This window comes from Bos taurus, chromosome 15 (genome assembly GCF_002263795.3).
Source record: "Bos taurus isolate L1 Dominette 01449 registration number 42190680 breed Hereford chromosome 15, ARS-UCD2.0, whole genome shotgun sequence".
Taxonomy (NCBI): domain Eukaryota; kingdom Metazoa; phylum Chordata; class Mammalia; order Artiodactyla; family Bovidae; genus Bos; species Bos taurus.
The window spans coordinates 8,223,205-8,238,251 of record NC_037342.1 but is presented as its reverse complement, the minus strand read 5'-3'; the positions used below and the strand labels follow the sequence as shown (position 1 = coordinate 8,238,251).

At 39.1% G+C, this 15,047-nt stretch overlaps 1 protein-coding gene across 4 annotated transcripts in view; it reads left to right on the top strand.

Moving 5' to 3' along the window:
- ARHGAP42 (Rho GTPase activating protein 42) overlaps window positions 1-15,047 on the top strand; it is a 348,023-nt gene that overhangs the window by 113,408 nt on the left and 219,568 nt on the right. For all 4 annotated transcript variants that reach the window (XM_003586932.6, XM_059875064.1, XM_059875065.1 and 1 more), the window contains one exon: window positions 7,416-7,477. In XM_003586932.6, the coding sequence (XP_003586980.1) occupies window positions 7,416-7,477 (62 nt within the window). The remainder of the gene's footprint in view (window positions 1-7,415; window positions 7,478-15,047) is intronic.

Here is a 15,047-nt window from a genome sequence, read left to right as displayed (position 1 = left end):
TAAGGTAGTGGAGTTTATATCAACAATGAACAAGGACCAATTTTCTTTATTCTCACTCATTCTTACTCCCAGACTCTGAACAGGTTTTCCACAGTTGAAAATAGTAGGATGAATTTAAGCTTCTTGAAAAGAATTTTAGGAAATAGATATTTTAGATAGTTCATAAATGTTTCAGAATTTATGGTATTAGTAAATATAGAAGCCATTATCACACTTCTTCACCATCTAGGTATAATTCATCTGTTATCTTTGTGAATGTTTATGCTCTTGGGGCTGTCATAAATGCATCTGAGTAATAGACTTCTTTTGTTCCAAAAGTGTTTTTTCAATATCACATTGTAGAGATAAAAAGGAAACCTATAGCAGTGTTCTTGACCTCAGTAATTTTTTGAAAGTTAAATTTTATATATAAAGCTATATTTTGATTGCTTTCCAGTAATCTCAGATAGTCCAGATGATCAGGAACGGGAAAGATTATTACTGGTGAATACAGCCAGGAAAGCTTCATGCAGGTGGCAAGAATGTGAATAGCTAACATAATTTTTCAGTCTCTGGCCTATTCTTTTCATAATATTTTATGAAGCCTAGAATAAGTTGGTATGTTTCTCCTTACAGAGAAAATAGCTGGTGGGAATGTTTCCTTAAATCCATCTATTGAAAGCCCACTGTGTATTAAGTATTGTTTTTGGAATATTACTCTCACTAAATCAAACTCCTGTCATACCACCTCGGTATGGTCAGAATCTATAATTGCAGGTGTGTGTGCTCAGTTGCTCAGTCACGTCTGACTCTTTGCTACCCCATGGACCGTAGCCTGCCAGGCTCCTTTCACCATGGGATTTCCCAGGCAAGAATACTGGAGTGGGTTGCATTTCCTTCAGAGGATCTTCCCAACCCAGGGATTGAACCCAAGTCTCTTGAGTCTCTTGCATTGACAGGTGGATTCTTTACCACTGCATCACAGAACCAGCTGTTATATTCAGTGTTAGTTTGAACCTCCTAAATCAGATAATGCAGTGGTTTTTATTTATGTGGATATTAAATTAATAAAATATGGAGCATCACACATAATTTATTATAAGAGAAAATATTTGGGTATCAGAAATTTGCATGTAATAAAGAATATTTTCAGATTTTGCTTAAGCAAAATTTTCGAAAACAGTGGCTCAAGCAGTTACAAAATCAGTAGCCATTTTGTATAAGACCCTGTGATGAGTGTTGGAAGAGTCATTTTGTATATGTGGTGTGCCCAGGGCCTGGTGGAGAAGGTTTGTTTTCATGGTCGCTTAAGGCATTTGTGGGTCCCATGCATTGGAGATTCTAATAACTGGCTTCTAATCTCTAGATTGTTGTTGGGGTACACTGGGCAACTTGGATCTGCCTGATTTATGTCAGAGGTACCTGTTAGACTTTGAGAGTGGGGCAGGCAAGTGAGTGACTCTCCATTAGCCCCTTCTCCTAAAACACAATTTACGTGATAATACTTTGAATTGTTTTATTCTTGCCTTATAGGATTGTTAATTCCTGTTTTTATTCTGTGGTATATTGTGCTTAGTAAACTGCTTATGTGATACTTCAACATCATAAATCTAAAGATTTAGGGAAAACATTAGGTATAGGTTTAAAAATTAGTTGGCCACTGCCCCTAATTCATGAAATAAATTACTGATATATAGTATTCCTGGGCTGTTCATTGTCTTACAGAACAAAAGATGAACCTGAAAGCTTCATTTGGACCAAGAAACAGTTTGATCGTATAGAACTAGGACTATAATCTTTAAAGAGAACAATCTTAGTTTAATTTTTATGAAGTCATTTACCTGAAAAAATCAACTGAAGAAAAAGAGGGAGCAAAAGTTATTGTCAAATTGGGGCAGACCCAGAAAACTGCTGGAAGGCGAGTAGCTTTTGTTGTGAGGAGCCAAACATGCGTGTGCTTCTGCAAGTTAAGATTTCTCTTCCGACTGTCTCGTTATAATCTACTGTTATTGTACTGAGTCTATAAATAGTATTTATAAGGGAAGCAGACCAGAAAACCACTCAAATAAAGGATAAAATGGTATCATTAAGTTTGGATGTAGAAATACAACAGCAAACCGAGAACTTGAGTTTCCGTGTGTGTTAGTGTGTGTGGGGGGTGTGTGTGGGTGTATGTGTGGCTGTGTGTGTGTGTGAGTCACTCAGTGATGTCTGACTCCTTGTGACCCAATGGACTGGAGTTTGCCAGGCTCCTTTCTCCACAGAATTCTCCAGGCAAGAATCGAACCCAGATCTTCTGCACTGCTGGCAGATTCTTGTAACCAAAATCTGATTTAAGACAACTCCACAGTTTTTGAGTAGTAGTTACCTTGGGGAAGCCTTTGGACTTCTGAGTTCATCATCCTGAAATACACCCCAAGACTACTAGGGCATGCTACATGGGGTGGTGAATGTTTTCTGGGTTGATTAATTGGGAGTTTCTGGAGTATCACTGGTGGCTCAGATGATGAAGAGTCTGCCTGCAGTGCAGGAGACTTGGATTCAGTCCCCAGGTTGGGAAGATCTCCTGGAGGACAGTTTGGCAATCCACTCCAGTATCCTTGCCTGGGGAATCCTATGGACAGAGGAGCCTGGTGGCTACAGTCCATGGGGTTCATAGAGTTGGACACGACTGAGCAACTAATACACACACACTGTGTACCCCTGCCAGTCTAACATTAAGTTATTGTCTCATGTGTTTCAAAAATACCTGCTGATATTGGAGAAGGAAACGGCAACCCACTCCAGTGTTCTTGCCTGGAGAATCCCAGGGACAGAGGAGCCTGGTGGGCTGCTGTCTATGGGGTCGCACAGAGTCGGACACGACTGAAGCGATTTAGCAGCAGCAGCATCTCTTTCTGGGGCTACTCAGGTGGTTTCAGTGGTAAAGAATCCACCTGCAAAGGCAGGAGACACAGGTTGGACCCCTAGGTCAGGAAGATGCCCATGGAGAAGGACATGACAACCCACTGCAGTATTCTTGCCTGGAGAATCCCATGGACAGAGGAGCCTGGAGGGCTACAGTCCATAGGGTCCAAAAAAATTGGATACGACTGAGCATGCATGGACAATATATCTGTCCTTCGGAAAAATCACTCAGCTGTAAAAGTAAATGATACATCCGATAGTGTGGATGGGCCTTAAAAAACATTATGCTAAGTTAAAGTTGGACACAAAAAGTTACATGTTATATGATTCTATTTGTATGAAATGTTCACAATAGGGAAATCAATAGAGACAGAAAATTGATTAGTAGTTGCCAGGAGCTGGGAGGAAGGGCAATGAGGAATGACTGCTAATGGGTACAGGTTTTCTTTTTAGGGTGATGAAAAGGTTCTAAAATTGTTTGTGGCATACTTCCGTGGCAATCCAGTGGTTAAGACTGCACACTTCCGATGCAGGGGGCATGGGTTCAATCCCTGGTTGGGGAACTAAGATCCCACAGGCCATGGGGCACAGCCAAAAAACTAAAAAAAAAAATTTTTTTTAAGTCTAAAAAAGTAAAATAAAATTGTGGCAATGGTTGGACAACTTTACAAATATCTAAAAACAACTTAAGTGTGTTCCTTTTTTGGTGACATTGTTACTATGTATTTTAAACACGTTTTGTGATAAGATACATATACCATAAAACTTAACATCATAACCAAAAAAAAAAAAAAATACCTGCTGATAGGCTTTGGTGTGCTAGATATTTATTTAACCCTTTGAGAAAATTAATAATACCTGGTCTGTACCCACTTGTGGTGTTGGCTAGTAGGGAGGTAAAGCACTTTTATTTGCAATTTTGTTTGAGAAGTTACAGATTTATTTTCAGCTTAACAGAAACGAGCAATCTCCATTTCTACCAGTCCCTGCCACTAATTCCACAGAAGGACTATTGCAGGAGAGTGGGGTGCTAGAAGATGGTTATGCCTCAGGTCTTGGACAGGTCCCTGAGATGGGCTGCCCATTGAGGGTCCTTGGCTTCCATCAGGAAAAATTTCAAGAGCAAGCCTTAGTTAAATGAAAGCACGTTTACTTTGAGAGATACACACTCCACAGGCGGAATGTGGTCTGTTTCAGAAGGCAAGATTGCCCCAAAATGTGGAGTGGTTAGTTTTATAAGGCTGGGTAATTTCGTAGGCTAACAAGGGGCAGGATTATTCTAACTATTTGGGGGAGGGCGTGGAGATTTCCAGGAACTGGGCCGCTGCTTGCTTTTTGGCTTCAGAACTGTCATGGCACCTGTGGGTGTGTTACTTAGCATGCTAATTCATTACAATGCATGTATAATGAGGCTCAGGGTCCCCTGAAGGCTAAATCTTCCACCATCTTGGAGTTAGTTGGTTTTAACCAGTTTTTGTGGTATCCTGTTCTTAATGACTCTGTCAGTGTTTATATTTCAGTGACTTAGTACATATTACTCACAACTCTGTTATTTGAACTATTTTGATAGTGTTAGCTGTATCACTTTGCTTTCCCGAGAGTCAATACAGTTGTTCCTTGGTATTTGGAGGGGATTGGTTCCGGTACTCCCGAATTCCAGACTCCCTGACTGCTCAAGTCCTTTATGTAAAATCTTATAGTATTTGCATATAACCTGTGCATACCATCCCATACTATATTAAATCATCTCTATGTTCCTTATACTGCCTAATACAGTGTAAATGCTATGTAAACATTTGCTGTTGCTGCTGCTAAGTTGCTTCAGTCATGTCCAACTGTGCGATCCCATAGACGGCAGCCCATCAGGCTCCCCCGTCCCTGGGATTCTCCAGGCAAGAACACTGGAGTGGGTTGTCATTTCCTTCACCAATGCATGAAAGTGAAAAGTCAAAGTGAAGTCGCTCAGTCGTGTCTGACTCTTAGCAACCCCATGGACTGCAGCCTACCTGGCTCCTCCACCCATGGGATTTCCCAGGCAGGAGTACTGGAGTGGGGTGCCATTGCATGTACCAAATTCAAGCTTTGGAGCTTTCTGCAATGTTTCCCCCCTGAATATTTTTGATCATTAACTATAATTGCCTTTGAGTTTTCTTAAAAAAAAAAAAAAAAGGAATGTAAATTTCTTCTCTTTGCATTTAGATGTGTCAGGATATTGATCAGTTCTTTGTTTTCTTTCTCTGGAGATCTTTCCTGGAGCTTCTAACCTGTTGCCCCAGTGTAGACAAAAGCCTCTGGAAGTTTGGCACAACTGTTGTTCTGGAATAGCTTTGTATTGTCCTGAGAATTCATTTGCTTTTTTTTTTTTGCTAGAATTCATATCTTTTGCTCTTGTTTTGTTCCCATGTTTCAATAGAGTGCGTTAACCCAATAGCTTTTGGGTTAACTAGAAGCATATGAGGGTAAGGTTCTTTGTTTTTGTATTTTTTTGATACTTATTAAAAAGTTTGGGAGGCATTGAGTTAAAAATCTGGGGGTAAAAGTGCTTCTTTTCAGACTTTGAACCACTCTTTATATCTCCTCTTGTCTTCTCGCCTCAGGAGTGCCTGCTGCCTCCAGTGTGTCTCTTGGCTTCTTTCTCTGTAGGCATAATAACATTACCTTTCAGCATCCAAAGTTTCATGGGGCTTGTTTTTCCAGATTCTTCGACAGATCTTCAGTTGGCAGTAGATAGTTGCCAGATGGTGTTTGGATACTTTTTGTTTGTTTGTTTTTTTACTGAAGTTACAAAAATATAATATGTTATTGCACACACCAGTTAAAATCGTCTATTTGTATTAATAAAATGTTTTTCTCTTCAGCTTATTGTTGTCAAAACTGGGTTGTATCGTATTATAATATTTTTAAGGTATTTTTGCAGAAATGAAAATCACATTTTCTAAACACTGAAAAAAGTTACACTTAACTTTAAGGCCATTCATATGTTTATTAGATTACTCTGTCCTGGTAACTGAATAAAATACAGTGTGAAGTTATCACAGAGGTAGCATTTCAAACCAGTTTAGTTAATGTAAAACCTAGTAATTCTGAGAAGAGAGAAAGAAAAAAAATCCAAGTTTGTAATTTTAAGTTCTTGAATAGAAAGCATTCTTATAAGCATTCAATAAGTTTTGTTGATGAGACTCTTGATTTATTATCACTACTCACCTGCCTTTATTGTAGACTTTATGCCAGAATTACTAAACTTCTGGTCTCAGGGTTTTTTCACTATTAGTGTGGATGAAGAAAGAGGTGGGAGCCTAAAGAATAAAGACATAGATGGGAAGGGTCTAGCTTAAATCAAAACAAAATTTGCATTCACTATTTCTTTTGTTAGTTTTGTACTCCAAACATTCTGACTGTGCTTAATAATTCATATTAATGTGGATGAATTCATCTTTCACAGCCCTGTGCGTTTTTAAAGAATATGCTGTTGTCACTTTTTAATTTCTTTGTTTGTCCTTCCATAGTTTTTGAATACTTTGCAAACCACAGCAATACAGTTTCAGATAGTTTTCTAAAGTAATGTTTCTCAACTTTAATATATAAAGGAATCACCTGGGGATCCTTTTAAAATGCAGATTCTGGGATGAGGTCTGAGCGTCTGTATCTCTAACAAGCTCCCAGAATACTGATGCTGGTCATCCTCTGACCACTCCGACTAGCGAGGGTCTAAAGTACCTTGGATATGAGAGTAATACAGCGAGACAGAATACAGAATCCATTTCTAAGTATTTATATGTGTTGAGCTTCTAGAAAGAAGTCCGTGGGAGATTTTGCATTACTAGCTGCTACTGAGTATAATGAGCTTCCCTGAAAGCTCAGTTGGGAAATAATCCACCTGCAATACGGGAGATCCCGATTCAATTCCTGCATCAGGAAGATCCACTAGAGAAGGGATAGGCTACCCACTCCAGTATTCTTGGGCTTCCCTCATGGCTCAGCTGGTAAAGAATCTGCCTGCAATGTGGGAGACCTGGGTTTGATCCCTGGGTTGGGAAGATCTCCTGGAGAAGGGAAAGGCTACCCACTCCAGTATTCTGGCCTGGAGAATTCCATGGACTGTATACTCCATGGATTCGCAGAGTCAGACACGACCAAGTGGCTTTTACTCACTTTCACTAAGTATAATACATCCAAATAGAACTGGATTTATTGCTTCTTATAGATGGTGTATTCAGATTTAATGAATTTATTATTTGTAAAAATTTTATTTAGAAGTGATTCCAGTACAATACTTTTGTTTGTTAATGTGTAAATTTTATTTATTAAATTTATAAACTATATTTCCCTAGTGCTTATGAAGAAAAAATATTATACTTGATATGTGCTAAGCTTCAGTTTGTAGCTATTTCTTATCTATAACTTTTAGTCTTTGAAATCCATTGTGTATACTGTCTTGTGCTTATAAAAACATAAAACCGCAGAATATATACAAATTTATGAGTATCTTTATTGTAATGTTTATTCTTGTGCAATTATCTTTTAAATAGCTCAGTCACTAAAAGAATTCGCAAGACTACTCATCGCAGTAGAAGAGGAAAGGAGAAGACTGGTAAGTCTCTTCCCCATTTCTTAAGAATAAAGCTTTGTTTGGACATATTGAAAAGAAGAATAGGCCTTCTGAATTACACTCAGCCATAACTCATTTTATAATGTGATACACGTACTGAATATTACAGAAAAGATTTGTATGATGATCAAATATTGCTATAAGATATACCATTTCTTTTTGTTTTATTTGGCTAGTAGATATAAATTTCATTCATTTTACTTTCCATTTAATTGTTCTGAAAATTAAAAGTATTGAACAAACTGCCATTAAAAAACCTATTCTAACTGAGCAGTCTGCTAAATAAGCTTAGTGTTGTAGTGAAGACACATTACAAGGATTAAAGATAGGTCTCAGAAGGAGCAACTAACTTTGCCAGGGTGTTATAAGGAGACTTTCTGAAAAGGTGACGTTTGAATTGGGTCTTGAAGGCTTGGAAGATTGTGCTTGACTGGGAAGAACAGGAAAACTTTCTACTTTGACAGATTAACTAATAAACTAATAAATAGGATCAGAGCATAGTTATTAGGAATACATTTATCACTAATATAAATGTATTAAGAATGCAAATCACAGAGATAGTTTTGTACCCATTAGGCCCCTGTCTATGAACCAGGCTGCCCATTTGTGTATGGGAAAAATAGTAATATATAGTCCACAGGATCATTGTAAAGCTTTGTCGAAGTACCTGGCACATAATGAATAAGTGTTGATGGAGATAAAGATGTTGGTTGTCAGTTACAATGAGGATTACAGGCTTATTTAAAACATCATCTTCAATATTGCTGGCCTTACCACCTTGTTGAGATTCACATACATAAAATAGTCAAGCTGTGAATTAAATGTGCTGGGAAACCAGCACAGTTTGGTGTCATTTCGCCCACGGATGAGGAAGTACAGTTTGAGAAGAATGTCCTTAAGGTGGCCCTGACTTCTAGAGAGCATTGTCTGAGTTGAGGGAGATCACACAACTAGGGCATGGTAGTTATGTAAGTGACCCTGAGCAGGGGCCACAGGGTGAGAAAGTACTGTGTACATTTGTAGAATAAGGCAGAAGGGTCTTAGAAGGTAGTAGTAGAAGATTGGTTGGTAGTTTGCGGCATATGTAGGGTTTAAGAGCTGGGCTAAGAAGTTTTATTTTATTTTTTGTTACCAGTTCAGTCACTCAGTCATGTCCGACTCGTTGTGACCCCATGGACTGCAGCACGCCAGGCCTCCCTGTCCATCACCAACTCCCAGAGCCTGCTCAAACTCATGTCCATTGAGTTGGTGATGCCACCCAACCATCTCATCCTCTGTCATCCTTTTCTCCTCCCGCCTTCAATCTTGCCCAGCATCAGTGTCTTTCAAATGAGTCAGTTCTTGCCATCATGTGTCCAAAGTATTGGAGCTTTAGCTTCAGCCATCAGTCCTTCCAATGAATATTCAGGACAGATTTCCTTTAGGATTATTTGGTGGGATCTCTTTGCAGTCCAAGGGACTCTCAAAAGTCTTCTCTAACACCACAGTTCAAAAGCATCAATTCTCTGATGCTCAGGTTTCTTTATGGTCCAACTCTCACATCCATACATGACTGTTGGAAAAACCATAGCTTTGACCAGACAGACCTTTGTCAACAAAGAAATGTCTCTGCTTTCTAATATGCTGTCTAGGTTGGTCATAGCTTTTCTTCCAAGGAACAAGTGTCTTTTAATTTCATGTCTGCAGTCACCATCCACAGTGATTTTGGAGCCCAAGAAAAGAAAATCTGTCACTGTTTCCACTTTTTCTCTATTTATTTGCCATGAGATGATGGGACCAGATGCCATGATCTTAGTTGTCTTTTTTTTTTTTAATATAAATTTATTTATTTTAATTGGAGGTTAATTACTTTACAATATTGTATTGGTTTTGCCATAAATCAACATGAATCCACGACAGGTATACACGTGTGTCCCATCCCGAACCCCCCTCCCTCCTCCCTCCCCGTACCATCCCTCTGGGTCGTCCCAGTGCACCAGTCCCAAGCAACCAGTATCATGCATCGAACTTGGACGAGCGATTTGTTTCATATATGATATTATACATTTTTCAATGCCATTCTCCCAAATTATCCCACCCTCGCCCTCTCCCACACAGCCCAAAAGACTGTTCTATACATCTGTGTCTCTTTTGCTGTCCCGCATAAAGGGTTATCGTTACCATCTTTCTAAATTCCATATATATGCGTTAGTATACTGTATTGGTGTTTTTCTTTCTGGCTTATTTCTCTCTGTATAATAGGCTCCAGTTTCAGCCACCTCATTAGAACTGATTCAAATGTATTCTTTTTAATGGCTGAGTAATACTCCATTGTGTATATGTACCACAGCTTTCTTGTCCATTCATCTGCTGATGGACATCTAGGTTCCTTCCATGTCCTGGCCATTATAAACAGTGCTGTGATGAACATTGGGGTACACGTGTCTCTTTCCCTTCTGGTTTCCTCAGTGTGTATGCCCAGCAGTGGGATTGCTGGGTCATAAGGCAGTTCTATTTCCAGTTTTTTAAGGAATCTCCACACTGTTCTCCATAGTGGCTGTACTAGGTTGCATTCCCACCAACAGTGTCAGAGGGTTCCCTTTTCTCCACACCCTCTCCAGCATTTATTGCTTGTAGACTTTTGGATCGCAGCCATTCTGACTGGCGTGAAATGGTACCTCATTGTGGTTTTGATTTGCATTTCTCTGATAATGAGTGATGTTGAGCATCTTTTCATGTGTTTGTTAGCCATCTGTATGTCTTCTTTGGAGAAATGTCTATTTAGTTCTTTGGCCCATTTTTTGATTGGGTCTTTTATTTTTCTGGAATTGAGCTGCAGGAGTTGCTTGTATATTTTTGAGATTAGTTGTTTGTCAGTTGCTTCATTTGCTATTATTTTCTCCCATTCTGAAGGCTGTCTTTTCACCTTGCTTAGAGTTTCCTTTGTTGTGCAGAAGCTTTTAATTTTAATTAGGTCCGATTTGTTTATTTTTGCTTTTATTTCCAATATTCTGGGAGGTGGGTCATAGAGGATCCTGATGTGATGTATGTCAGAGAGTGTTTTGCCTATGTTCTCCTCTAGGAGTTTTACAGTTTCTGGTCTTACATTGAGATCTTTAATACATTTTGAGTTTATTTTTGTGTATGGTGTTAGAAAGTGTTCTAGTTTCATTCTTTTGCAAGTGTTTGACTGGTTTTCCCAGCACCACTTGTTAAAGAGATTGTCTTTTCTCCACTGTATATTCTTGCTTCCTTTGTCAAAGATAAGGTATCCATAGGTGTGTGGATTTATCTCTGGGCTTTCTATTTTGTTCCATTGATCTATATTTCTGTCTTTGTGCCAGTACCATACTGTCTTGATGACTGTGGTTTTGTAGTAGAGCCTGAAGTCAGGCAGGTTGATTCCTCCAGTTCCATTTTTCTTTCTCAAGATCGCTTTGGCTATTCGAGGCTTTTTGTATTTCCATACAAATTGTGAAATTATTTGTTCTAGCTCTGTGAAAAATACCATTGGTAGCTTGATAGGGATTGCATTGAATCTATAAATTGCTTTGGGTAGTATACTCATTTTCACTATGTTGATTCTTCCAATCCATGAACATGGTATATTTCTCCATCTCTTAGTGTCCTCTTTGATTTCTTTCACCAGTGTTTTATAGTTTTCTATATATAGGTCTTTAGTTTTTTTAGGTAGATATATTCCTAAGTATTTTGTTCTTTCCGTTGCAATGATGAATGGAATTGTTTCCTTAATTTCTCTATTTTCTCATTATTAGTGTATAGGAATGCAAGGGATTTCTGTGTGTTGATTTTATATCCTGCCACTTTACTATATTCGTTGATTAGTTCTAGTAATTTTCTGGTGGAGTCTTTAGGGTTTTCTATGTAGAGGATCATGTCATCTACAAACAGTGAGAGTTTTTCTTCTTCTTTTCCAATTTGGATTCCTTTTATTTCTTTTTCTGCTCTGATTGCTGTGGCCAGAACTTCCAAAACTATGTTGAATACTAGTGGTGAAAGTGGGCACCCTTGTCTTGTTCCTGACTTTAGGGGAAATGCTTTCAATTTTTCACCATTGAGGATAATGTTTGCTGTGGGTTTGTCATATACAGCTTTTATTATATTGAGGTATGTTCCTTCTATTCCTGCTTTCTGGAGAGTTTTTATCATAAATGGATGTTGAATTTTGTCAAAGGCTTTCTCTGCATTTATTGAGATAATCATATGGCTTTTATTTTTCAATTGGTTAATGTGGTGTATTACATTGATTGATTTGCAGATATTGAAGAATCCTTACATCCCTGGGATAAAGCCCACTTGGTCATGGTATATGATCTTTTTAATGTGTTGTTGGATTCTGATTGCTAGAATTTTGTTAAGGATTTTTGCATCTATGTTCATCAGTGATATTGTCCTGTAGTTTTCTTTTTTTGTGGCATCTTTGTAAGGTTTTGGTATTAGGGTGATGGTGGCCTCATAGAATGAGTTTGGAAGTTTACCTTCCTCTGCAATTTTCTGGAAGAGTTTAAGTAGGATAGGTGTTAGCTCTTCTCTAAATTTTTGGTAGAATTCAGCTGTGAAGCTGTCTGGACCTGGGCTTTTGTTTGCTGGAAGATTTCTGATTACAGTTTCAATTTTCATGCTTGTGATGGGTCTGTTAAGATTTTCTATTTCTTCCTGATTCAGTTTTAGAAAGTTATACTTTTCTAAGAATTTGTCCATTTCTTCCACGTTGTCCATTTTATTGGCATATAATTGCTGATAGTAGTCTCTTATGATCCTTTGTATTTGTGTGTTGTCTGTTGTGATCTCTCCATTTTTATTTCTAATTTTATTGATTTGATTTTTCTCCCTTTGTCTCTTGATGGGTCTGGCTAATGGTTTGTCAATTTTATTTATTCTTTCAAAGAACTAGCTTTTGTCTTTGTTGATTTTTGCTATGGTCTCTTTTATTTCTTTTGCATTTATTTCTGCCCTAATTTTTAAGATTTATTTCCTTCTACTAACCCTGGGGTTCTTCATTTTTTCATTTTCTAGTTGCTTTACGTGTAGAGTTAGGTTATTTATTTGACTTTTTTCTTGTTTCTTGAGGTATGCCTGTATTGCTATGAACTTTCCCCTTAGCACTGCTTTTACAGTGTCCCACAGGTTTTGGGTTGTTGTGTTTTCATTTTCATTCCTTTCTATGCATATTTTGATTTCTTTTTTGATTTCTTCTGTGATTTGTTGGTTTTTCAGCAGCATGTTGTTCAGCCTCCATATGTTGAAATTTTTAATAGTTTTTCTCCTATAATTGAGATCTAATCTTACTGCATTGTGGTCAGAAAAGATGCTTGGAATGATTTCAGTTTTTTTGAATTTACCAAGGCTAGATTTATGGCCCAGGATGTGATCTATCCTGGAGAAGGTTCTGTGTGCACTTGAGAAAAAGGTGAAATTCATTGTTTTGGGGTGATATGTCCTATAGATATCAATTAGATCTGACTGATCCATTGTATCATTTAAAGTTTGTGTTTCCTTATTAATTTTCTGTTTAGTTGATCTATCCATAGGTGTGAATGGGGTATTAAAGTCTCCCACGATTATTGTGCTTCTGGTTTTTAGTCTTATTTTTACAGTAGTCTCAAGACTTCTCCTTCTATACAGCAGTGTTGATAAAACATCTAGGTTAAAGATGAAAAGTTTCTCCACAGTGAGGGACACCCAGAGAGGTTCACAAAGTTACATGGAGAAGAGACGAAGGAGGAGGGAGTTAGAGGTGACCCAAATGAGATGAGGTAGAATCAATAGAGGAGAGAGCAAGCTAGCCAGTAATCATTTCCTCATGTGCACTCCACAACTGGACCACTCAGAGATGTTCATGGAGTTAAACAGAGAAGCGAAGAGGGAGGAAGGAGACAGAGGTGGCCAGGAGGATAAAAGGGGGGAATCAAAAGGAGAGAGACAGATGCAGCCAGTTATCAGTTCCCTAAGTGTTTTCCACCGTCTGGAACACACAGAGATTCACAGAGTTGGGTAGAGAAGAGAGGGGGTAGGGAGAAGACAGAAGCGACCTGGTGGAGAAAAAGGAGAGTCCAAAGGGGGAGAGAGCAGTCAAGCTGGTAATCTCGCTCCCAAGTTAAAATGGATACTGAAGTTTGGATTCTTAAAGGTACAGAACTGATAACAAATACTAAAAAACACAGATTAAAAATCTAGAGTTTAGAATTTCAAAAATACAATATTAAAGAAAAGAAAAAAAAAAAGGTATAGAAAAAAAAACAAAGTCACAAAAATTATAATATATATATATATATATATATATATATATATGAAGTTTGTTTTTAAAAACTAGGGTCTTTTTTTTTTGCAAAGTAATAGTAGGTTATAAAAGTGAAAATTAAAGGAGTAATAGAGGACTTAAAAATTTAAAAAGTTAAAAAAAAGAAAAAAAGGAAAAAAAAAAGAATGATCGTAAAAATAGTAAAAATATATCAGGACTTTCTCTGGTGTTGTTGTGGGTATTGTGGGGTCAGTTCATTTTCGAATAGTTCCTTGGTCCGGCTTATATTTCTCAAGATCTATAGGCCCCTTGCCATGTAGTCGGTACTAACGACAGGGTTTTAATCTATTGCACCTGTCACTTCCAAGGCAGTTCCCTCTGTTTTAGCTTCTTTTGTTTGCTGGTCTCTTCAGTGTCTGATTTCTGTCCTGACACAAAGAGGGTGGTGGTGGACACTTTCTTTTAGGCTCACTTGTTCAGTTGTGCTGTGGGCAGGGAGGGACGCTGCAAACAAATAACACTGGCGTGTGGTCGCAGTGCCTCAGCCACACTGGGCCTGCTCCCGCTCACGGCGCATGTGCCATCCCTGTCCACACTGCTCAGGCCCTAGGTTGCTCCTCCAGGAACTGTCCGAGGCCGGCCCTGGGCTGCATGCACCTACCAGGTCTAAGCCGCTCAGGTTCAGGCACTCGGGTAGCCCTCAGAGGCACAGACTCGGCGGGGCCTGTGTTTTGTGCCCTTCCCAGGTCCGAGCAGCTCAGGTGATGAGGTGTTTGGCGAGCGCAGTCACTGTTATTTATCACCTCCCCCGTCCCTGCCCCTCGGTTTTCTGGGTGTACAACCGGCGCATCTTCTCAGGTGGATGTTGACTGTCAAGAACCCCAAGAAGTCTTAGTTAGCAAAGAAGCCTGCTTGCAGTTTGGTAGATAATGTCTCTCTGGGGCTGCGATTGCCCTCTTCTGGCTCCGGCTGCCTGTCACCAGAGGGAGATGGTCTGCAGCCAGCTATCTCTGTTCAGTCCTTTGTTGTGTGCATGGCCTGACGGTGTCTTAGGTTAGGGCTGGCTTTGCGCGTGGTAGCTATCCCGCAGTCTGGTTTGCTAGCCCAAGTTAGTTCCCTCAGATTGCCTTCGGGTCATGCAGGCCCCGTCCTTACTCTAAGCAATGCAGCCCGGGCCTCCCTGCCCAGTCCCCACTTGGTAGTGGTGGGTGCATGCGTCTGCGCTGCTTCTCTGCTGGGGGAGTTACCCTTGGGCTCGTAATCTGTGGGTTTTAATTATTTACTTATTTTTCCTCCCTATTATGTTGCCCT